The sequence below is a fragment of the Myiozetetes cayanensis genome, unplaced genomic scaffold, assembly GCF_022539395.1.
Source record: "Myiozetetes cayanensis isolate MyiCay16 unplaced genomic scaffold, myiCay2020 scf23, whole genome shotgun sequence".
NCBI lineage: Eukaryota > Metazoa > Chordata > Aves > Passeriformes > Tyrannidae > Myiozetetes > Myiozetetes cayanensis.
Window position 1 is genome coordinate 6,432,430 of NW_026087445.1, and position 24,598 is coordinate 6,457,027.

Sequence of the window (24,598 nt, forward strand, 5' to 3'; positions counted from 1 at the left end):
ATTTTTAAAGCGTAATCACATGTTAAAATAGTTCTACCTGGCATTTTCTGTCCACCAGTTCATTTTACAAGGGGCATACAAGAGCCACCATTGCTCTGTCATGTCAAGAAATCCATTTCACTTCCTTAGGAATATCCAAGATTAGATAGCATTAGATTTGCTTATCATCTATTAGGCTGTAAAATCACGTTGCTGAAGAAGGAACCTTTTTGTCTAAATGAAGAGCAACTTTCACAGCAGAAAAGATCATGGAAGTATCAACTCAATGAACTGCTTTTAAGTCAGATTTGAGATTTAAAAAAAAAGGTCATACAACTATTATTTTAAATGCCAAGCACTCCTCCTTACAGCACTCCTTTTAGTTAACTCATCTGCTTCCCATTGTGGTTTTTTAAGCAGGCTACTCTAATCTACATTATCACTTAATGCAGTTTCTCCAAAAATATCTGCTTTTTCCTTCCATCAGCCACCTCCCTCAAACCCTCCTTCCCAAGGGTTCGCAAGAAGTGGGTTTTCAGCAGACAAGAAGCACTAACTGGACCTCCAGGACTGCTTTGGTGACAGCTACAAGTGCAGCCTTCCATCTCTGGAGGTTTCAGGATTCAGCTGGGCAATGTCACGGCTCATCTGACTGAGCTGTGACAAAAGACCATCTCTGAAAGGGAGGATGGACTCGATGACCTCCCCAGGTCCTTCCAACTCAATCTCCAACTAGAAATCAGAGAGGACTCAGAGTTGAGAGGCTGAAGCAGCCACTGCCACAGCACATTTTTCCATTAATAGCTACTTGGCTGGGAAATACAAAGAGCTGGAGCAGGGAGAGGTTGGTGGAGGCAGCACCTGAAGAATAAACACACAGGAGAACAGCTGGAATTACAACTACAGAGTCTGTTCACTGTGCTCCATGGGCACATCACACCTCAGGAACTGAGACACCAAACCAGTGATTATCAACCAGGAATTATTTCCTAAACTTTCAGATTTACAGGTTACTTGCTAACAAAACACCTCAGCGACAGCCACCTAGTCAGCCTTATACCTTCCTGACTTCAATTTAAAATTGAACCATAACAAGAAGTTAAAAAGCAATAAATGTTTAAGCTTAGGTATCATTTGTAATAAAGGTAATACTGTTAGATATGACTATGGCTCTTCAAACTGTGAATCTGCCATGCAGCTGATTAGCCCTGAATTTAGATCCAACTTCGATTTGTCTTTCAGTCCTTCACTAAAGGCTCTTTTTCAGACCTGTCTACAAGGCTCATACAAATCTGTCATGAGCAAAAGCATCATCTCTGCTGAGCAACTGTCAAAATGCAAAAGCCAAAATGAAAGAAGGTTCTGCATGTAAAACAGGGAAGTAGAAAAGCCTGGGTTTTGGCTTCAGGGGAGCTCAGTTTTATAGTGCTATTTTGGACGCAGATATTAAATTCTGACTTAAAATGCATCAAAACAGTCGGGTGTTTTTTGCCACTTCGAGAGCACGTTTGATTTTAACACCAAACACCGACAACAATCAGCAAAAGAGCCCAACAGTTTAGAGACTGCAGAAGTTTAAGGAGCTCGACACAGACTGACAGGCTCCAGCCAGGCTCGGTGTGTAATTATTTCATGTGTCGGCACTTTGTCTTCCATCAGTGAAATGAACACCTAAAGGCAAGAACACAAAGGATACAGGATAATCCATCAGCACTCATTTATCAGAACAAACCTGACAGTGGATACTGGGAGCTTCCTATTAGGCCTTGCAAGTAGGAATTATCTGGTCATTCATTCCTCACAGCGTCTCACTCGCCGACTTCGGGTTTTGTAAAAAATTAACTGGTTTTGAACAACTGACAATAAAAGACAAAAATCCAGACTCTTCCCCTGGATGAAAGCATCTGCCTTATGGTTAATGCCTTCTCTTATCTCTTCTCTTATCCCAGCTTTGTACCAATATTACTCGAGGCACTCTCAGCATCCCTGCACAGTTTCCAGATGATACAATTCACACCCTTCACGTGGGGAAACTGAGGCATAAAACAACCCTAAGAAACAGTAATCTGCTCTGCAAGAACTTATTCTGGAATCTCTGTATCTTAAAGTGCTTTCAAACACACATGATGCAGAATGAAAATGCTGAATGCTACCCCACAATCAATGTGAGGGATAGAATCAAAGCATTTCAGGCAATAATGGAGCATAATGATCATACACAGAATTTAATCTTTATTTCACTTCATTCCAGGAAAGCTCAGTAAAGGTTAAATAAGTGATTCACTACTTTACCTCTGTACCAAACTCTTACTTTCTTTCCCAAAAAGGAATTTGTAAGAACAATCTTGAGCAACACAAAAGAATAAATTCGATTTCAATGCAAAAACTGCTGCATGGAGATGCTTTTGGTGGCTAAAATTAGAAGGGCTTACTACAGGATTCCCCTGGCCATGACTCACAGACAATAAAGAAACTGCAAGCAGCCACAGGAAAAAAGTCAAAACTAAGTCTGCCAACGTTAATAAGGTCTTCCCTGTCCAGTATTTCACTCCTTATGTTACCCATGCAAAGGTAAGAATCAGGTAAATAAACTAATAATGAGGTGAATGTACCTATGTCTAATTAGAAATGTGCATCACACCATTAATACACTTGTCTTCAAAGTAATATACACATTCTGCTGAGTAACATCACTGAAATGGAAAGGATGGTGTTACTCTTTAATAGGTAAAACCTGCACAGCAAAGAGAAAATGCCTTGAAAAATTAAACCATCAGGAATGAAAATAACAGTAGAGCAGCACCTATAAAGGGATGAAAAACGAGTCACTTCACCCAGTGAAACTTCTAATGGTGCCATTTCATTTATTTTTCCCACTGGCAGTTGGGAAAACAGGACTAGCAACATAAGTGCACCAAAATACTTCAAATGATTACAAATGAAGATTATATTTAGAGGGGAAAACTATGAAGTCATCAGCTGGAATTTGCTACCCAAGCTTTTTTTCATTTAACCCATCCATAGGGTTCCTTGTAAACACATGAATACCCAGAGAATGCCCTAAAGTGAAATTAAAAAGTAATAACAGTTATTTTTAACATCAGGTAAAGAAAGCAGAGCAAAGCAGTTCTACTCTGTATCCTTTGTAGTTAGAAAGGGCATTTAGGTGTCCCCTCAGACCCCATCGTGCAGTTCATCACTTGGAAAATGTTTCCCCTTTGTAGAGTTAGTGCTGAAACTCCAGGGGACTTTAATTGCCTTTATTTCCAGGTATGACTTGCATTTTTGAGATCTTTTTACTGTGACACACACCAAGGGCTTCCTCCTCCTCAGTGGCTCACATTTGAAATCACTTTTATCCCCCCTCCCTGTGCAGCTGTTTAGTTTTCCTCTCAGATAACCAAAGGTTACTTGGAATCATGCAGAGGTAAAGATATAAAGCCATTAATAAATACACTCACAGTAAGTGCACATCACTTTATACAATAGGATTATACAATAATGCTGGTCTGGTTAAGCCACCAAAACATAGAGATCTTCTCCCTCCACCTTATTCCAGCTCTGCTCCTCGTCTCTGACAAGGGAATATACAAGCAATGCAGATGGAAACACTTGCTGTAATGCATTTCTGAATTTGGCAAGCAGCAGTTTTAATTTATTCCTTTCAGATTGATTGTCTGCTGCAGCAAAGCAGCCTCAAATCCCCATCCCCCAAACAGGAAAGCTAAAAAAACACAAAAAAAAGAAGGGGAGGTTAAAGCAATCAAGTTATAAAATCACAGCTTTAGCTAAAGCTTTGATATCATTATTAGGTTCATACAAATTTCCTCTCTTATCCAACTTGTTCTTCACTGTCTTAATTAGTTCAACCACTCATAGTTTGTGTTCTCCTTTTTATTTTTTTTTTTTTGACACAGAAACAAGCAGTTAAACTAGTATTTGCACTCTTTAATTACACATTAAAATCTTCATCCTTAACTTTCTTTTTTTACTGAAAGTACAGGGATTCCCTACAGTGCAATATCAATGTTCTGCTCTAAATGCTGCAAGGGCATCTTCTAATAGTAGGGACTGTGGAACAACTTTTAATTAATTGCCACCTTTTAATGGCACAGTTTCACACAAACATTACCTTTAAGGCAAACATACATCAAAGAGTCACAAATTTATTCTTCTACAACAGAGCTGCAGATCCCCATCACACTAAACTCACTAAGGGTCTGCTCTGGATCTGTGCATGTTCTGGAAAATGATCATGTAGATCAGGTAAAACATGCCCCAGAGTTTCCAAAAAGGTTCAGCTTTTTCACTTCCCAGCTACGGAGTGTTCCAACTAATCTTCCCCAAAGTAGAGGGGAATGATTTCAAATCACTGCGATCACTCACACAGGGCTGCACATCACACTCACAGCAATCCTATTTGGGGGATTATCTGTGGAATATGACACCAAAATATCAGGAGTCATCAGCCCCAGGTCCCTTTTGGCTCACATCTCCACAACAGGCACGTGCACGGAGCCGTTCACATCAGCCCACAGTGATGGCTCACAACCTGCAAGTGAAGCTCCACGCACTGTAAAGGAATCATGAAACCTCAATTTTACATGCACTCTCTTTCCATAAGTAGCTGGTTAGAATAGTTGCTGACAAGTGAATAAATAAAACAGGTTTTTGCTCCATGTTAAAATGCAGTGTAAAGTTTTACATCACAGCTGATGTTTGCTGCCCAGAGCAGCTGTGGCTGCCCCAGCCCTGCAAGTGTTCGAGGCCAGGTTGGAGCACCCTGGTCTAGTTGGAAGATGTGGAATGAGATGAGCTTTAAGGCCCCTTCCAAACCAAACCAGTCTGTGATTCTCTAATGGATATTTTAATAATTAACTGCAGAAAAAGCAACATCCAAGATCCTTGTCTTTCGTATTGTATAGATAGAAATTATTCTCGTATTAATGAATATCATAAGGGACACCTAGTTTTAGTCAAAGTATTTCCTTTGGACAATCTGTGTTGATCAATGCCTGCTGGTTTTTTTGTAATTACTTTGTAAGAAACTATGCAGCTGTATAGTACTTAATGGAATGAAATTAAATTCAGCATATAACTACAGCCAAAAAAAAAAAAAAAAAAGGCATTGGTTTGGCATAACAAAACAAAGATTACTGCAGAACCCCCTGCTGTCAGATATATCAACATATTAGGAGATTAAATCAAGATTAAAATGTTTAAAAGAACTGTAGTTCTGAAGATGCACAAAACAGCAAAGGTTGTCTTCTGTATCTTTAGCATCTAAGCAGGTTCCAAAGCACCTGTAAGGTTCCAAAGTTAACACGACAGATAACCCAAGTGAACAGCACTGAAAACAAAGCAGAGACATCAAGCAAATTAAGAGCAGCTTATTTTAAAATTTATCTTTTACACTGAAATAAAAAGTTCAACTTGAATTACCCCCATCTCTCTTTTTTGGAGCAGAGTTTAATAGGACATTTTAGGCTACAAATAGTAAGATGACCAATGTTATATCCCTGGTATGATATTGGATATGATCTCCTCAGAGTTGTCTGATAAAGCTCCTCATGAATTAGAACTGCTCTGTGCATTTTTTTCTTTCCAGTTACATTATATTGAGTACTAAACAGTAAATACCACATGACACAGGGAGACAGATTACCATCACATTTAATAGCAGGCTGCTTTTCTCCCCCCCAGTATTTACACAAAACACACACAAAGCAGCAGGATAAAGGAGCAGCCGGCCCATCACTGCCCTGTGCCTGAGAACAGCTCTGGAAGCTGGAACAGTTGTCACTGCTGTTGACATGGGCCAGGAGGAACAGAAAACATCTGCCTTTAACAGCTTAGAATCATCCCTTATCCAAATGACAGGGAGGGGCGGACTCACCTGTGTTACATCTGAAATCCAGACAGGAAAACACAACAACCCCCCCAAACACACACACAGCTGTTCTCTTGGGAAATTCAGTTCAGGACAGGTTAACTGGGTGTTGTCACCTTGGAACTGTCCCTCATGATTTGTAATACAGGTGGGTTCAGTCAAGGCAGATGCTTCCCCAGCCTTAGGATCTGAGTGTTCTGGCTACTGAATCTGAAAGAACCAGATCCAAGCTGTCCATAAATGTCTGCCATTGAGTCTAAGAGTAACTTAGATCAGAATTTCTAATACCGTACTTTGTAGTAATCCGGACTTCTCAGCTTTCAGTGGTGGGGAAACGCCATTAAGAGGAAAATTAACAAACTGGGATTACAGAATTACAACTTTCCTCCTGTGCCCCAGGATCCAACCTTAATACTTATTACTGTGCTTCAGAGAACCAGAAGTACCCAAGGGTCTCACTAAAGCGAGCCTTTCTCTATAAAGGTCGGGTTTCTTTCCTGTAAAACAACTTGTCTAAAAAGCAATTGGTGTCATCTCTGCTTGGGAAGCAGCAGGGAAAATTGAAGAAAAAATCCCAAACAAACCAAACATGGCTGTATCATAAAATAACTTGGAACAACCATAGTTTCAAGAGCTGCCGAAATTCATTGTGATCTGAATTCCTCAGCACTTATTTTCCTGTAACAAAGCTGTCACAATGCTGGTTCCTGTTTGCTCATTATTCTCTATTATATTCTACATGGTTTGGAATTTCACTTGAGGATGCTGCTGCTCTCTGAAGCAGAGCTGTAGGTGGCAGTTTGGATATTCTGCAGTTTTCCTTTAGAGAAACTAAATACTACATATACACTATTTGTATTGCTGTGAAAAATTCCAGAGGAGCAGAGACTGTCCAAGCACATCATTACACCAACCCCCTCCAGCACCACTGTGTTTAGAACAGGAATGGAGCAATAATCCAGCATGGATTTTAGAACTGAAACACATTTGCCTCCAGGGAATGGACAAAGCTCACAAACCCACCTGCTTCAAGAGCACAACCAGTTTTTTATCAGAGGTTACAAAGAACTGGCACTCTACCTAACTAGACTAGCTTAGGTAGATAAAATACCAATATCTGAGAGGGGAAAGCCAGTATTTTTGACATGGGCAAAATTAGGAAGCTTAGTAAAAAAGCAAGACAAAGAAACCTTTAACAAAGACTGACCACATATATCAACACCAAATATATGGGCAGGAAGGAAAGAAAAAAGCAAAGAACCAATTGGCTGAGATTCTTTGAAATAAGGGAAAGTAAGAGTTACTTAACAAGCTGGTGAAGTACAATATAGAAGGTACTAAAGGTATTTTCTATTTAATTGAAGTATGAGACTTGAGTATCAAAAGATCCTGCATGTAACCCCTGAGCCCGCTGAACAGAATGGCAGTGAGGGATAAATGCAATGTCAGTGCATGGCAATACCCTGGAACTGCCACTGAAACAGCTCCACAGAACAGCTGGGGAACAGGTGTTCAACAATTTACTAAAAATAAAAAGAAAACAGCAGAATGGTGTGATCCAAACTGTGCACAAGACATCAAGTACTAAAATTAATGTTCCGCTGACACAGTACATGGCTGCAAAGTAATTAAACTTATTCTTGTAAATATAATTGTCTTACAATATAAAGAACTAATTTTTAATCTTTTTTCCTTCATATGAAAAGGGATTAATTTCTGGAGCAAAAGGGTCACATGTTTCAGCAACACATTCTTTTACAGTTCCTGTTGCACTGTCTTGCTAAAACCAAGCTAAAGGAATTCCATGAGAAACTTAAACATGAACAGGGATATGAAATGAGCTCCCAGTATTGAAAGTTATTGGAAACTGATCTCTTCCTTATTAATACAATTCCCCATCATGTACGAAAAGATATCTCCATGTTCCAGAATGCAAACAGAGTTTTAATCTTTAATTATATTCTCAACCTCAGCTCTTCTAGTGAGAAGTACAGATGTGGGCCTGAGGATTATTGCTTTATTACATTATCATCTCCATGGTACTTAATGAATATTGATACTTAATGCAGCTTTGCCAGTACAGGGAATGAAGAATTTCACAACTGCACGAAAAACTTCGGATGACTTTTCCCAAAAGGGAAAATACAGCCCCACACTTGGCTCTTCTACTCCTGAATACTTCAAGAAGAGGCTCAGAGGTTGGAGTCCAGCTCACAGTACTGAATTACTGCACTAACAACACTCATATGTTAAATATAAATAATCCCACTGCCCACAGTGGAACCGGCACATCAGACTCATCACAGAATCACAGAAGGTTTGGGTTGGAAGGGACCTTAAAGATCTTCTCACTCCACCCCTGCCACGGGCAGGGACACCTTCCACGAGAGCAGGTTGTTCCAAGCCCTGCCCAACCTGGCCTTGGGCACTTGGTTTCAAAGTGTGAATCCCCAGCTGGCATTTCAGATCTCTAACACAGCCAGGTCAGACTGGAGAAGCATATTTTAAACCATTTCTCTTAAAAAATACAAAACTGATGAGCATTTACTGCCTTAAGCATGCTTTGTCATTACCTTTAGAATATCCTGCCTTTCTTTCATGATGAAAAGCCCAGAACCTAGGAAGCAATTAGATGCTGTTTATAAAACAAAATGATGAAAAAAAAAATGTTTTCCTTCAAAAAACTCTTGGCAAAGGAAGAGAAAAAAATCCTCACCAGGATTTTTCCTTAACACAAAAATGATAAATTATACAAGCTAAGTTCCAAATAATTTCTTCTGGCACATCTGATGACTGAGTGTATAGTTTATAAATATATATATGTGTGTGTATATATGTATGTACACACACACCTTTCAGTTAAATGTTAAAAATAGCAACAGAATTGACAGTGCACAATTCTATGTACACAGTACACAAACACAACAGAATCTGACAGTAATTATATGATAGAACCATTAAATTGACAGGGAATCAATGCTATGACAGAACAGCCCTTTGACTATGCTGGTATTGAATCAAGCTACAATAAACACAGAGTTTGGGATATCTGCACATTTCTTTTCCAAATCCAGATGAACAGATACCTGCTGAGCCAGTAAATTAACTTTGTTTAAGAGACCACTCACATCTTTAGCTGATGTAGTTCCAAAGGATGGAAAAAGCACAGACTTCTTTTGGATATATTAATCTCTAGAAGAAGAATCCAAATGGATTCTGAGATGTAGAGAGCAGATTACAGACCTCTCCCATCTCACCCAGAACAAGTGGTAGAAACAACGTGGCTGTCCAGAGTCTCTGTATCCTCAAATACATCCTTACTATCTCCTAAAAGAAAACCTTCACAGGTTTTTGTGGCTCATTTATCTAGAACAATGTCATGTCCTTTTTTTTTTAATAAAGGAAAAGTAATTTTGCTGGTGTGCCCCCAGCAATAGAGTACAAATTCACAGATATTTTTACTCAGTCTATTACAATGTTTTCACTGTCAGGTTGTGGCATCCATCAGACCACAAGAGATTTACAAGACAAGTTGAAGAACCTTAAAATAAAAAAAAAAAATTGGACTCTCTTTTACTCAAACCTCTCTGTTCATTGAGCCTGAAGTTGTCAAACAAGAACCAGACTTCCACTTGTTTATTGTTTATAGTGTGCTTATTTCTCCAAAACCACAAAGTGACAACAAATGACCCTAAAAGGTACCATAAAGGGCAAGAGTCTCAGTACCTTTTGCTGTGATCAAGTTCTTGTTCTGGCAATTTTCTTCCAGACAGAGAAGACAGATGATTAATCTGGGAGCACTAAGAAGGCCCCAGACAACAGAGCTATTGAAGTCACAGGGTTTCCAACTGAGACCCCTAAAAATTCCCATTAAAACTAACTGACCCTCTTGTGTGGGACAATGAACTCCACTGCAAAAATACAGTCAACATCCTCCGCTTCCTCTTTTCTTCCTCATCTCACAGTGACTCATTGCTGTCATTTTCCAGCTGGACAGTGACACTCCAGAGTCTGCTGGGATCCCAGGAGGGTGTTCCACCAGCAGGGACCATCTCTGTGGGCAACCCCAGGGAACATTCTGCTCCCTTAGGGTCATGGAGACAACTCCACAACTGGGAATCTGCTTTGGAGAAGTGGTGCCAAAGCAAAATAATACAAGATTAATTAACTGCATCAATTACTACATTTCAAGAGGAAAGGAAAAACCAAGCTGTCATTTCTTATTATCCTTATTTATTGATTTCAAACCAGAGGCAGCCACCCTGGTTTTCACAAGGGCTGCACACAAACACTTCCCCAGTCACTGGGAAGGAGCTGACAGCTTTCAGCACTTCAGCAAACACTGCTTTGAGACTCCTTAACAGAAGGAAGGGACCAGCAGCCAGATGAGAAGCATGTGAGGGAACGCATCTATTAACACGTACAGGGAGATGTCTTGTTAATAGAAGACAGAAGGAGGGACAAAGCAGGCAGAGAAAGCAGCCAGCAGTTAGTCATTTTCTCACACAGATCATTTGGCTAGAAGTGAGACACTCATCAATCCAGCCTTCCTTTCTGCACTTTCAGAGCCAGTGAAAACCACTACTGAAAAGCAAAAGGCCTCTCTCTTTGAAACTGTTCAGCACCTTGAGGAGCAAGAAAATGTAAATTTTCCTGGTAGTGGTTGCACAGGACAAAGACCTTCCATATTCAAAACCACCTTTTTGACTCAAAATTGCTGCTGTTGTTTCCTGTATTAACTGGTGAAAAACTAGAGCTTCTCACCTCCAAGACACCCTGAGGTTGTCACAACTCACCCTGAGGCTGGCGAGAGACAAAGGGCTGGGGGCCCACCAAGAATCAGCTTTGCCATTACTGAAACCCTTTCTGTGAGTTTAAATAAAGAAAGAGATGGCAGAGCCCCCAAGACAGACCAAAAGGTTTGGGGTTTGGTTTGTTCCTTTTTTTTTTTTTAAAGGCATTTTGGAGAGGAAAAAAGAAGAAAAACAGAGCAGAGAGAGAGACTGAGGGCTCAAGTGAACAGTGAATTGACACAAAATTTGATTCTTGGGTTGTATCACCACCCTTATGAGAAGAAACAGCATTTGGGTATGTTTAGTTTGTGGAATACAACTGGAGTCTCACCACAGCAGTAAAGATCAAAGATAACTGCTCAGCTTGCACCACTGCCATTAAGAGGGTTGTGCAATAGCCAAAGTTACTCATGCAGCTTCTTCAAGAAGCAGGAACATAAATAAATAAGGAGATTAGTAACGTGCTCTCTAATGTTGCCTTTAACTCAAACTAAGACATGTTTACAGTCAAACTACCCATGTGCAAAATCTGCATAAGATTAAAACAGGTTTTAGAAGACTCCTTTGCCCAAATCATCACCTATGATACCTCCTGAGCAAGTGGTTCCTGCATTCCTGTGCTGGCAGAAAGGAATGACTGCAGTGTCGCTGTTTGTTCCAATCTGCTCTCCTAAAATGACATTTTGGCATACAGCTGGTCTTGACTACTTATGTTTAAGGAAGGCTCCAGATAATATAGCTAACTCTGAACAACATTTAATAAACACTTGACTCATTGTTACTCAGCTCAAAGACTTGTCACTGAACTTGGTTTTAATAGCACACATCAGAGCAAAGACAGACCAAGAAATAGTTACCCCTTTCTTGATGAATTAATAAAGCTTAAAAAAAAACCCTCAGTCCTTGAATTACCATGGGAATATTAGTATTCAGGATGCCCTTTCAAGGAGATCTGTAGTTTTGCACCTGGATGTTTTCTTCTTTTGCATTTTATAGAGAATGAAGGGGGGAGAAATATCACAGTATGATTCATCATTATTTGCATGAAACTACAGTAAAATCAAGATATTAAAATCCATTTGTCACACTTCTCTCTTTTTTTAAATACTTTTCATAAGCCTATTTTCATAAGTCTTTTCATAATCTGCTTCTGCCCTGTGTTGGAGACAAGATATTGAGCTCAACAGGTATTTGATTTGACTTAATATAACTATTATTCTCTTAAGACACACCAAGATAGCAAATAAGAACAAATATGGAAAGGGCAAAGAGAAGCCAAAGAGGAGGAAACCAGTGACAGACAAAGGACCAGCTCAGCAGAAACACATTTTCCCTGTAAATAATGCTGGAAGTGGTAATAAGATACTGAAACATAATTCAGCTACTGGGTGAAGTTGAGCAACCACATTAAAATTTCTAGGTAAATGCCCCAAGGAAGGAAAAATCACTTGCAGATGAAAAGACATACAATACTTTTAAAAATGTATATTATGTATCTCACATTAAGATTTATACAGCTGCAGCTGTTGAAGAACAGATTTTTCTGTACAAGAACAGAAGCCAGCTCTTTCTCTATATATATTTCTAGTAACTAGAGAAGCCACGATCAAAAAAAACCAAACAAACCACCAAAATATTTTACAGACTTTCTGAAAAAACTGTGGCAACTGGTACCACAGTAATCCAGTTTATAGACTTCTTGGAGAAGTCCATTTGAAGTTCCAGATACCCCAACAGGGGGAGAAAACTGTTTGGCCAGTTTTGTCACAATATCCCCCCACAGTTCTTTCACACCTATCAGAGAAACAACATCTGGTTTTCAAACCTCTGCTGAGCCACCCTCCTAACTCTCCTTTGTCTGATGTATTGGAAAAACAATAGAACATTTTATGGATTCTTGAATTACCAGCACTTTAAAGTTAATATACAAGGGGAAAGCTCTATTGACTCTGATTTTTTTCTCATTTCCTTTAAGAAAAAAAAAAAAAAAAAGCTAAACACAGGTCTGTGGGCTCTGGTGACAACAGGGACTTTTATTATTGCAACGACAAGGTTTTTGGTAGCACAGTGTTTATACATCAGTGACGCTTGTTCCATGAAGAAAAGCAGGCAGTTTCCACAAACTACAAGGATGCTCAGTACGATGAACAATTGCTTAGCACTTCATTTTCTACATAATAATCATTTTCTTACATGTAACTAAATAATTTAGGCGAGTTTATTAATTTATAAGCTTAGCTGTGGACATCTCTGTGTTTTTGGCATCAGCACACAGGCTGCCTCAAGTGTTGATACCCTCTGTCCTCAAATAGTTCCTAAGTGTCCTCATAATTGCTTGTCACCTGGAAAAGAGGTTCAGATCCAACGCAAAATTAACATATGGTGAACAGATGGACTCGGAACAGACGTTTGCCGAGAAAGTACTCACACCAAAGACTTTCTGGCTTCATCTTTCAGGACCTTCAGAAAAGTCCTCCTTGAAGCTCCAAGTCATACTAATCAGGGGAACATCGTTCCTCAATGACAAGCTCGTGCTGCAGGAACTTTTCACGACCTGCTACAAAGAATCCTCGCAGGTTTTCTGCTGTGACGGTGCCTCCACCAACAGAGGAGACAAAATACTGGTTCCATAAGGTACCCACCCATCCAACAAGAGTAAGCTATAGTGTATGAAGCAAGAATACAAGCACGAGGGTGCTATGATGATGATTCAAGAAAAACACGACCAAAAGTTCAAAATAAATCTGTCCCCTCCACCCCCCACAATGGAAATTATTCCAGATATTTCGTAACTTAACAAAGAGATAAGACAAGAATTACAGTAAAAAGTTTAAAAGAAACAATCTGGCCCACCCACCATGGAAATTCTTCCACTTATTCCCTTACTTACTGAGGAGGTAAGACAAGAGTTGTTGGCTGGGCTTTGGGTCTGCGCTTTGCAGAGACTCCCATCTGGTTGGCCGAACGCTTCAGGGACTGCTGATTCAAAAGGCCAGATGCCAGCCCAGCATGGTACTGCAGCTGGAGGAGAAAAAAAACCACATGGGTGTATTAAAAACCACACCACTGCAGTACTCTGTCTGTGTCAGTCCTCTACTACCTGTTCCACATGACTCAAATTACAGCCCGTCAGTCAGTTAATATATGTATGGGATTTTGGGATTTCAGATCTACTGCTCGGATGGAAGATGATGGGAATAAAAGCACAGGGAAAAAGTCTGCTGTGAAATAGGCAATAGGAGGAAGTTATGCATTAGGGCAAGTAAGATGATGAATCAAAGGCTTCCTCTCAAGCCTAACTCTCCTGAAACCTGGGCTTGCTTTTACATGTTAAGGCTGTTTCTCCCTCCCAAGGGACCAAGAACTCTTACTTTTAGGAAGATGATAAGAGGAAGATAGAGGCAACCCTTTCACTGTATAAACCAGCTTTTTAGAAATAACACTCATCTTTTCTTCCTTAAACATAAAAACCACAAAACATTCACAAAGAAGTTTCTACCACTGTAAATAAAAACCTCGCCTTTAAAATACCTCCTCACACATCTCCACAGCACTGCAGAAAGATTCACATTCAGTACCTTTCTCCTCTAAACTTCTCTTTTTCCTTGCCAATAAAAGACAAATTTATGAAGGACACAACGTGAATCTGCAGGATTTTGAGTGCCCTCCCACAGCTCTCAGATTTAAGAACAGCCACAGAGCTGTGCTTGCCCTGAAACCAGCTCCAAGTGCAACAAGTCACAAGTTCCTCTCTGAAAACTTCCAATTATGTTCTTAGTTTCCCATTTTTAAAGCAGAAGATTCAGACATGTACAATTTCCTTCATCATTCCAATGCCTTCCTCCACATGTTCATTAAATTGTCTGAAGATCTGTCCTGCTAAAGGTGAACCATTTCACACGTTAACACCTCCAAGCCCAAGGTCTGCAGCTAAAAAACAAAAGGGGTTATGGTTAGAAAACTGTGACTTAAAAATGTTCAGAAAAATAAAGTGGTCTCAAGTCAAGCTGCTCTGCAGGAACTGATTTAAAAGGAGGGAAACAAAGTTTAGAAGTGATCCACTTGAAAATGGCTCTGAAAATGAGGGAAGGGATTCCGTGAGCCAATCTGCCTCAAATGTCAGTGCTCAGCACATCCAGAAGGATTTCTAACAGGCTCATCAGAAGGATGTTCCACCAGGAACAGGGAGGGGGGATTGTGCTGCCCCAACCGATGAATTTTGCTCAAATTTGTTTCTCTCCGACAGTTTTCTGAAATGAAAAAAAATCAGTGGGAGCGACGGAGGGTCCGTGCTTGAAAGGTGATGTTTCAGTGTCAGGGGTTTAGTTTTCAATCTTCACTACCTGGATTTGCAGGGAATTTAAAGGAAAGACAGCTCTGGTAGAAGACCCCTCAGACTCCAGGAATATGCTTTTCCCTTTTCCTCCTGCAGTTCTCCCTCACCACTTGGTGCTGGTGACACCATTCACTGATGCTGCCTGTGCAGAACGACACTGCCAGGTATTTCAGGTAAATCACACCATTTGGACACCTGCTCAGAAGAGGAGTTAATCACCAGGGCTCATCAGAGATGGATTTTAAAGGCAACCTTTTAAAAATATTTCATGACCTCCCAGTCTGACATTTAGTGGTCAGGCATTAAAAAAAAGAAAAACACAATAAAAGGAATAAAAAAGAAATACATTTCAAAAAACAATTCTGTCCTTCAAAGTTAACTCCCAGTGATTAAGCTATTTTTACTAATTTTAAGTATTTCTTCATAATCTGCCTTTGCTCCTAGGAATGCAGATCCAACTGTCAAAATCTATAAGGGTGATTAAATATTTACCAAACCATCTTTATATTGGGAGAAAAGGTCAAAGTTAATAAAACTGACAGGTAGCTTCTGTCCAACTTGATTTATGCATTATTAAAGTGTCACAGACTGCACTGCACAGGATGCACTCCTTTTTGGGGACAAGGGGTGTTAACTGAAGGGACTGGGAAAATTTCTTCATCATTTGTTCCAAGGAGCAGAAAAGAGACTGAAAATAGTGCCAAAGCTGGACCACAAGCATCAGAACTAGAGCCAAGAGACCCTTCAGTCTGATGGATAAAACACGTGCCATTCAGTCCCCTTTTTCCTCTTGCAAAATAAACCCCTTTGCCTGCCAGCATCGGCCAGGAGAGAAAAATCTCAGCTAAAAACAAACCAAATTTTTGCTTACTAATACTCTCTCCACCTCAGGGCATGCAGGTGAAATGTCCTGTCAGAGGGTGCTGTGGGTGCTGGAGGGTTCATGCAGGGCAGTTGAGATGAGCTCACGGGACACAAACACTTTGAGGGTTAACAGAATGGCAAACAGCCACGGCTTCATCCATTAAATATGGTAAATACTCCCTGAAATGAGTATTGGTGCAGCACAACTAGTGCTGCAAATCCTTCCTTTATCAGCTGCAAAGGAATTCCCCCTCATACAGAGGCTTTATTACAGCATCCATGTCTTTCAGCTTTGGGGAATTCCAACTGGTTGGTGTGTCTTTACTGCCTAATGAAATATTCCTCCACACAATTTCAATAAGATGGATCTTCCCCCCCCCCAGTACGTGGAGATGAAACAAAATCTATTTCAGAAAACCAAGAAATCAAAGACAACGACAACAAAAATCAATTTACAACATTTAGCAGCCAGGATTTACCCCAGTGCCAACCTGCAGAGTTTCATGATGAGTCTCATGATAGCTGATATTTTTCTTAAAAGTACAGTTCCAAGTAGATGTGTGAATTCTACATTTTAAAATCAAAAGCGACTCCAGTTCTCAAGGATGTATGAAAAGTACTGAAAATAACACTTCAGTATATACAGAAGCTTTAGAGGAAAGGTAAATAAAAACAGAACTTGGATTACTTTTAAAATGTTTTTAAGATTCATTATTTTTCTACTTTAATGGTCACATGGCCTATGTTTTTTAGAAGAAAATACTATCACTAATGTTTTCCAGGTGCCATAATTCACATTTTCAGTGTTCCTGAGTATATATGAAAACTACATTCATATATTAACAGCTGTCAATCTTCCTCACTAAGGGAAATACATCACAACAGAGAAAGCACTTGGGAGTCACTTTTCTCATGGCTGTAACTGTAAGGAGGGCAATTTGATCAATCCCATAAGATTTCTTTGGCTTTCACATAAACCTTAAACAGAAAACATGTGTTAGAGAATCACAGATTTGATTTAGCTCTGAAAGCATTAATATTTTTTAAGATGTTAATCACATAAGAACTTTTATTTCTTCCACCCCGTTGACTCTTCTTACCAGAAATAAGGTAACACTCCTCCTCAAACAATCAAAACAACAAAAAAGAACCCCTCCATTCCCCCAGAAATCCCATTGTGAGGGGGGAAAGAAGAAAATTTCTGCTGCAGCCAAACCAGAACCTGCAGAAAGGCCCCTTCTTTTAACAGAAATGCCCTGAGCAGCTCGTGACAGGTTTGCACCTTGGCCTGCAGGATTACCCTGCAGCGCATGTTATGAAACTACAGATATGGACATCGGAAAACTTTTAAAAATTAAAGCTCCACCATTAGAATGACTCTGGGTCGAGAGGTCTTCAGTTTACATAATTCATGGGCTGGAGGTTTTGCATGTGCTGAGTGCTGAGCAAACAAGTCAGGGCACTGCACTTACTGCCAAGGCCAAGCAAAGCTGCAAAATTGGTTGAAAGAAGGTAAGAATCAGGGAAAAGAAACCACCTCTTCCCCCCCCAAAAAAAAAGGGAAAAAGAAACAACCAACCACTTGGAGCATTTAAATCTGATCACATCAGCTCACAGTTACACATTACATTTACATATTGCCATTATTTAAAGCTTTTTAAGCACCAACAGGTTTCCTTTAGAAAGTGAAATCTGATGTTCTTTACAATCACATTACCCTGTTTTTTCCATTCTTATGTACTTACTGACCACAACCATAAATAGAAAAGCATTTTTCTCAGCTATAGGTAATATAAAAAATGTTTATTTCCATTCCTCTAAGAAAGGGAATTTCACAGATGTGGCTGCCAGATACTTACCCCTGGTGGCATTTTCCAAGTTCACTGAAATCCTGGGGATGCACATTTGCCTCCTTTAAGATGCTCTGCCCCTCATCATTAAACTATTTCTCCCCCCTTCCAGCTAACAAGGGATTTGTGCATTATGAAAAAACTCTGCTTGTTCTTTTGAAAAAGCGAGCAGGACACTCCCCCAGTTTCATCTCTGCACACTAAAGTAGGCAAGAGAAAAATTACACCACCTTAATTGAGATTTTTTAGTTTCTCTCAGATAATGAGGCCGGTTTGGAAATTCTCTTTCTCTCCAAACAACGTCTGATCATTTTAGCATAGCTGAATTCTTGACTTGACCAAAACAGCATCAATAAACCAAAAGAACTGTCTCTGATTTCTTTACTCGTTGGTTTTCCTGTTGTGGAACTGAGTTGCAGGCTTTTCAATTAACAGGAAAGCTAGACATTTTGTCTTTATTCTAGTTTACAGTTTAATTAAGACACTTTTTCCAATTTTTAAAAAGTATTTATGCCCCCCAAAACAAGAACATTTAAGCAACAAATACCTATCCATGACAGGAACAAAGGCTGCCCCCCATTCCTTTTTTTTTTTTTAAATCCCTCTACAAAAGTTACTGCATGTTTCCCTAAACATCCTGATCTGACTCAACTGGGAAAGTAATGAGCTCACACTTCTCTTCAAATCCTCTCACATGCCCCAGCTGGTACTTGCATTGCACCAAAATGCACAGAGCCAGGGCCTCATCCTGCTCAATAAATCAGCACGTGGAGCAGCCTGAGAACATCAGCCTGCATGGACAATCTTGCTTTTCCCTTAGGTCTCTCCTGCCTCCCTCCCTCCCTCCCTCAGCTTGGGAGTTCAAAAACAAGTTCAGACATTTTTCTTTATGTATATATATATAATATATAGGATATATATAGGATAGATAATATATAGGAAATGCACTGATACATATCCCTGTTTCTTTTAACAGCCTGTCTTTGCTAGAGTTTTCATTCCATTGTCTTTGAGTTCGGATTTTCGCTGAGGGTGCTGTTTTAATTACTGTCAGATTTCAGCCTCCAAGTGTGTTCTTCCCATACTTTTCTTTCGAAAACATTGAAGTTCTGCTGATGAATGACTGCTGATGAATGTTCCCTCACTCCAATACTGCTTGCAAGTCTTTGGCTTTTTACCGTGCAGAGATAGCAAATTTGGCAGCACTTTCTGCAAGGAATTGGTCAAAACTTCAGCATCTGCATCCTTGCTGCCAATAAAATGACCTGCACTGTTCAAAGTCTCTGCAAAAGCCACTACTCCTCCTCCACACTTTTTTCTCCTAAAGTATTCTGGGATCCATTTAATAGTTAACAGCAGTGACATATTCTTGATTTTTTTGGATAATGTCAACACAAAGGGACACCACACAGCCAACAGGCTCTGAGTTTTAGAGAGATCCAGTCTTTGAAATGGGTAAAGAGGCAGAGTAATCACAATCTGGGGTTACACACTACTTAATTTACCTCTTTAGAAGGATAACTATTTCATGCTTGAGATGTTTATACCTCCAGGTGTTCTGAAGGGCTTGAACATACATATTTCCTGCATGATAACTCAATGAACTGGCACTTATTTCACTGTATAGGCAGCTACAACCCAGACATGACAGAATCACAAAAAGCAAAGTCAAATTATTACATTGTGCTCTGCATTTCAATGACAGAATGAAACCACATGCAGTAACAAACCACAGCATTTTCAAGCAACCCTGAGCTCAAGGCAGGGAGCTGGTACAGGATAATGGTCTCAGTGTGGTATATTCACATTTGTGTGTTCACTTCAAATCCAGATTTCATTAAAATCTAAAAACCCAAGAAGTTCATGTGATCAGTATCTCACAGAAAACCCCTAACTCCTTTTTGACAGAAGTATTATCTTTGTACAGGACAAACAATCTGTAGCAGAGGGAAGTCATCATTAGAACTCCAGACTGAGGAAGGACACAATTAGTACCTTCCTCCAGTGCTCCCTTAAACAGCCACCAGAACTCTGAGGACGAGGCTCTCATGCTAAAATTACTATTTTCTAAAGCCTCAGACTAAATCTTTGGTGTCAGGGGCTCAGGTCAGCTATGTCAGTATAAAGAATGACCTGCTGCCTCCATGGAAGGGGTTGTTCAGGTGCTTAGATAAGAAATGTGAAGATACTTTAAGCCCAAGTGGTGGAATAAAGGGCTGCAATCAGGTACAGAAACACTCCTCAAACTGTCCAGCAGCACTGCCACCATTTGCAGCTCTGTGGCTGGGCTTCACTATAACAAAGTACTTCTCAGACAAAGAAAGGAATGGATATTGTTCTTCAATAAAATGTCTACGAGGTGCAGTTGATGTAAATCCAACCAGTCCAGGGGCACAGTCAGACAGGGGGAGACCGACGGTCAAGGCACAGATGAGGGAAACCCATTAGTGGGCAAGAATGGAACAGTAATGACACCAGGCAGTACTTGTGCTGCTAATTGATTTTTTCCCTTAACTCATTAAATTTAATTGTTTCAACTTCTGTTAAATGCCTTTGGTCGCTTGCATAGTAATTAAATGCACAGTATATTTAGAGCAGCAGACACCCAGTGTCAGACAACAGCTATCAGCCCAGCCCAGGGTCTTTCTGTCAGCACATGGAAACCTGGCTTTCCTCAGACTTCCACGGCCTTCCTGAAGGGATAATTGTCCTGGAAGGTCAGTACCCAGCACACAGTTCATCCCCAGGCAGGGATGCCGTGGGTAGATGGTTACACCCTGACAAAGCTTCTACTAGAGGTGACCACCCTGCTGTGCCAGCAGAAAGGACTGCAGGAATACTGTTTAAACTGGAAATACCTCTTCCTTAAATGGTTACTCTTGCTAATATCTATCTTTACAGCCAGCAAGCATCCTGAAGCAAGGCTGCTGGGAATGCTAAATTCCAGCCCGCTGGCGACAACCAATTAAAGCTTGAAGCTGGAGTGTGAATTTTGGAACAGATGCACGTGGCCCATTTCCCTATAAGAACATTCCTACTACAGCTTCACAATGTTCACAGTCAGGTTAATTTATCCTTCTTTTCGAGACTGTACAAAGTAACCCAGAGAAAACAATTCTCCACAAACAAGAGCAAATCTTAAATTAAAGGCCACAGTTATAACTGGTTGGAGTAGGAGGTTTAAACTCTCACCCTCACCTGTAACACCACAGATGGCTGAAGTCTGACATGAGCTGCATTCTGGAGGAGGAGGTCAAAGAGAAACAACCACAGAACACCTGTGGGAAAGGACCATAACCACTGTGCTGCAACCAGAACACTGAAAAGCAGTGGTCAACAAAACCTGGAACTATTTTACTCCCCCCCCACAAGGCAATTAAAAAAAGAACTTTTCTGCCCTTACTCAGGTTTTCTGTGATCAGAAAATAATGAGAGATATCTTGCCTTCAATCTCAAGCTGACTTCTGGGGGGCAGAGCAATCCAGATTTTCCTTCTCTGAGAAGTTTCACTGAAAATTTTCTCCAGCTAAAACAGTATTACACATTAACCAAGAACTCTAGACTCAACTATCTTTTTTCAAACCTCTCAAAATAGCCATTTATGGCTTGCAATTTGAACTTTGAGGAATTTTACCTGAAACACCACCAGATATAAGAAAAAAAAAATCAGCAACATATGGCCAAACTTTTTTAAAAAAATAAATTCCCTACCCTTAGTGATTTTTGACTATCTCTGCCTTTAGGTGACCAAGCTGCAATGCATGAAAAAGGCAACTTCTTAAAAATCAGGTTAAAGGTTCAAGTTAGACATCCCCAAAAATAAGCAGACATTTATAAAAGTCTTAGTCAAATTATCTCTTAAGATTTTAAAGAGTTAAGTTATGAATGCTTTTAGGAATGAAAAAAGAATCTATCAGGTTTGATTGATAAAAGTGTAGCTTTTAACTAAGACTGAAAAAACGGAACACTGGCAACATTATTTTCCAGAATAATATGCTTCCTCTGCTTTTTTTCAGCACAGAGCACATAAATCAAAGAAATGTTAAAGAGGCCCATACATCACAAGCTGGCATTTCTAAACTATTTACAAAATCTGTAATAGTCAAGAGGATGGAAAACACAGAAGTGTGACCAGCAAAGTTCCTGAAAGAAAAAAAAAAAAAAAAGGCAGTTCTGCCATCCCAGCAGGGCTGAGGTTGGAAACAACTCTTGATTGTAGACTTTAAGAAAACACTAAACCAAACCAATCCTGACAATGGAGGGTTACAAAGAGCAAACAGGACAGTGTATCAGCCAAACCAGAGGGAAGGCAGATTGGAGCACGATGCTTGTTCCACCACTGAAGACACAACAGAATCACGGACTCATTAAGGTTGGAAAAGACCTCTGAGGGTCCAACCTGTGACCCATCATCACCCATCAGCATCCATCACCCAGCCCAGAGCACTGAGTGCCACGTCCAGTCACTGCCTGAACACATCCAGGCACGGTGACTCCACCACCTCCCTGGGCAGCCCCTTCCAAAGCCCAACCACCCCAACAGTGCAGAAATTCTTCTGATGTCCAACCTGAACCTCCCTGGAAAATGCTCTCATAATGCCTAAAGTACACACAAAAGCAGGGCTGACCTTGCACCTGCAAACAGACAGTCCCAAAAATATCAGCAGCTCCAGTGCTGAGCTGTGTATCCATCAAATTTTCACATCCCCACATCTAAGCACACAACAGACTTAGACAGAGTAGGTTTTTTCCTCAACAACTTTTACAAATGAGAAGCTCATCTCCTCTTCTGAAACGAAAGGCATGGATTATGGGAAGTTTATCTGTCCATCTGTTGGAGATGTCACACTCTGACTAGAGAGTGCAAAAAGCACAGAGATGTTTTACAACCAAATCCAAAACTCGCTGCAGTCTGAGCGAGTGGAAGAGCCATATGCTTTGCAAAAACACCTCTTTTGCTATACTTTTTTTTTTTTTTTTTCTACCACAGCACAAAGAGTAACAGTTCGAAAGCTGCTGTAATCTTTCCTGCTGAAAATAGATCACATATTCTTACTCTCATCTGCCACGCTCGGGTAAGGGAACCGATGGGAAACACAAAAAACAAGGGGAATACTACTGTGGGCAAGGAAAGCTGAGAAAGACACACTGCACTGCAAGGAGGTACCTGCAATTCCAGGGAAAAGGGGCAGCTCGGAGAGCCTGGGACCGGAATGAGGCACAACAGGAGGTTTGGTGCAGTGTCACATGAAATGTTTTTACAAGTTGAACACTTGCAGTAGGAACATTTGAGCCGAAGCCGGGGGGGACCTCAGAAATATCTTCAGGAGCAAAACAAATGGAATACACTTCATCCTATTTTCATGGGAGCTTGTAATGATATTATAATTAACTCAATTACACCACAAGATTAATAGCCTTTAAAACGCTCCCAGTCATTCATTACAGGCCTAATTAAAACTCTCTTTTGGTGCTGAGCCAGCAAGAAATATGAAACAACTTGCTAAGTAACCCCATAGAAGTATATAAGGTATTTTCTTTGTTGTGCTGTTTGTTTCCATGGTCACAATTCAGTGAGAAGTTTAGTTTACCTTTTCTTTTTCCCTTTTTTTTTTTTTTTAACATCTCAAAAACAACAGGAAAAAAAGGACAAGATGCCACTTTAGAGGCTTCAACACCTGCAACAGCAGATCAGCTCCCCACAGCTAACCAGCTTATTTCTAGTTTTGCTGCAACAGTTAAGGGCTTCTACAATAGCAGATGCCTTTCCTCCCACACATCAATTAATTTGCAAATGCACTCAGGTTGTAGAAATAATGAAGTGCTGAATGCTTCTCTATTGACAAGTTTTGCTGTCAGGAGGTGGATGCTGTGGGCGAGGCGCTAAAATCCGCTGCTTCTCCAAAGGGAAGACACTCCACACGAAACCTGGTCCACAGCGAACAGGGGGCACGTCAGTTATTTCATTTACTCCTCTCTCCCTGGAACCAGAAGGAAGAAATCCTCCCCAAAAGCTTTTTGTTGTATTTATTGAGGCATCTGGAACACACCGTTCACGGGGAGACGTGAGGTTTGGTGAAACGCTGAGTATCTGAGGAGGAAAGGAGTGTTTTTTCAGGTATTTTTATATATGCTAAAAAAGTGACATTAAAATTAAGGTTACAAATGAAGAATTCCCTAACTAGGAAATGCTTCATATTGCCTATCCAATCTAAATCAGGCTGCCTGTGCTAAGGATTCAGACTTTCATTATGTGCTTCTTTCCAGACCTCAAATTACCACAGTCTGCAGGATCACATGGATGAAGAGGCAGTTACTCAGCACCATTTTCATGCACAGAATGTTATTTGCAGAATCTCACACAATGCCCACACTTCTCCTCTCAGATGTCTTCTATCATATTTTCCTGCTTTATCTTGCTTCTTTACAAATACTGTTAAATTTACCTTCACAATTCTTATTCTGCTCATGCTGGGTGTGGATCTGAGGAATCTCAGATTTTTAAGAACACTAAATGTTTTTACTACTTACTATATTTGTAGTAGAGTTTCTACAGATAATAATTGCAGTCAGGTGCTTAGGAAGTCTTTGAAGCAGCCAGAAAAGGCTTTAAGCCAGGTCATGGCGAGGTTGGAATCTCTACCCCCTCTTCCATCACTTGAAATAAAGGATTAGTTGGTGGCAGTTCACTGGAACTTTCTGCCTTGACCAGCCACTAATTGGAAATAAAGCTCATCCTGCCAGCTATTCTCTGAAAACAAGTTAAAAATGGAGATGCTGAACTTCCAAATGAAGGTCAAAGCTCTGGAGGACAGAATGTTTTCATGGATACAGACCCTTCTTGTTTTGGAGTCCTCAAATTAGAGGGCACAGAGTTAGTGAGCAC

The 24,598-nt window shown here is 40.2% G+C and overlaps 1 protein-coding gene across 1 annotated transcript in view; it reads right to left on the minus strand.

The window, feature by feature from the left end:
* Window positions 1-24,598, minus strand: part of MED27 (mediator complex subunit 27) — an 84,189-nt gene that overhangs the window by 37,766 nt on the left and 21,825 nt on the right. Inside the window, exon 3 of the mRNA XM_050320265.1 lies at window positions 13,553-13,683. Coding sequence (XP_050176222.1) covers window positions 13,553-13,683 — 131 coding nt within the window. The remainder of the gene's footprint in view (window positions 1-13,552; window positions 13,684-24,598) is intronic.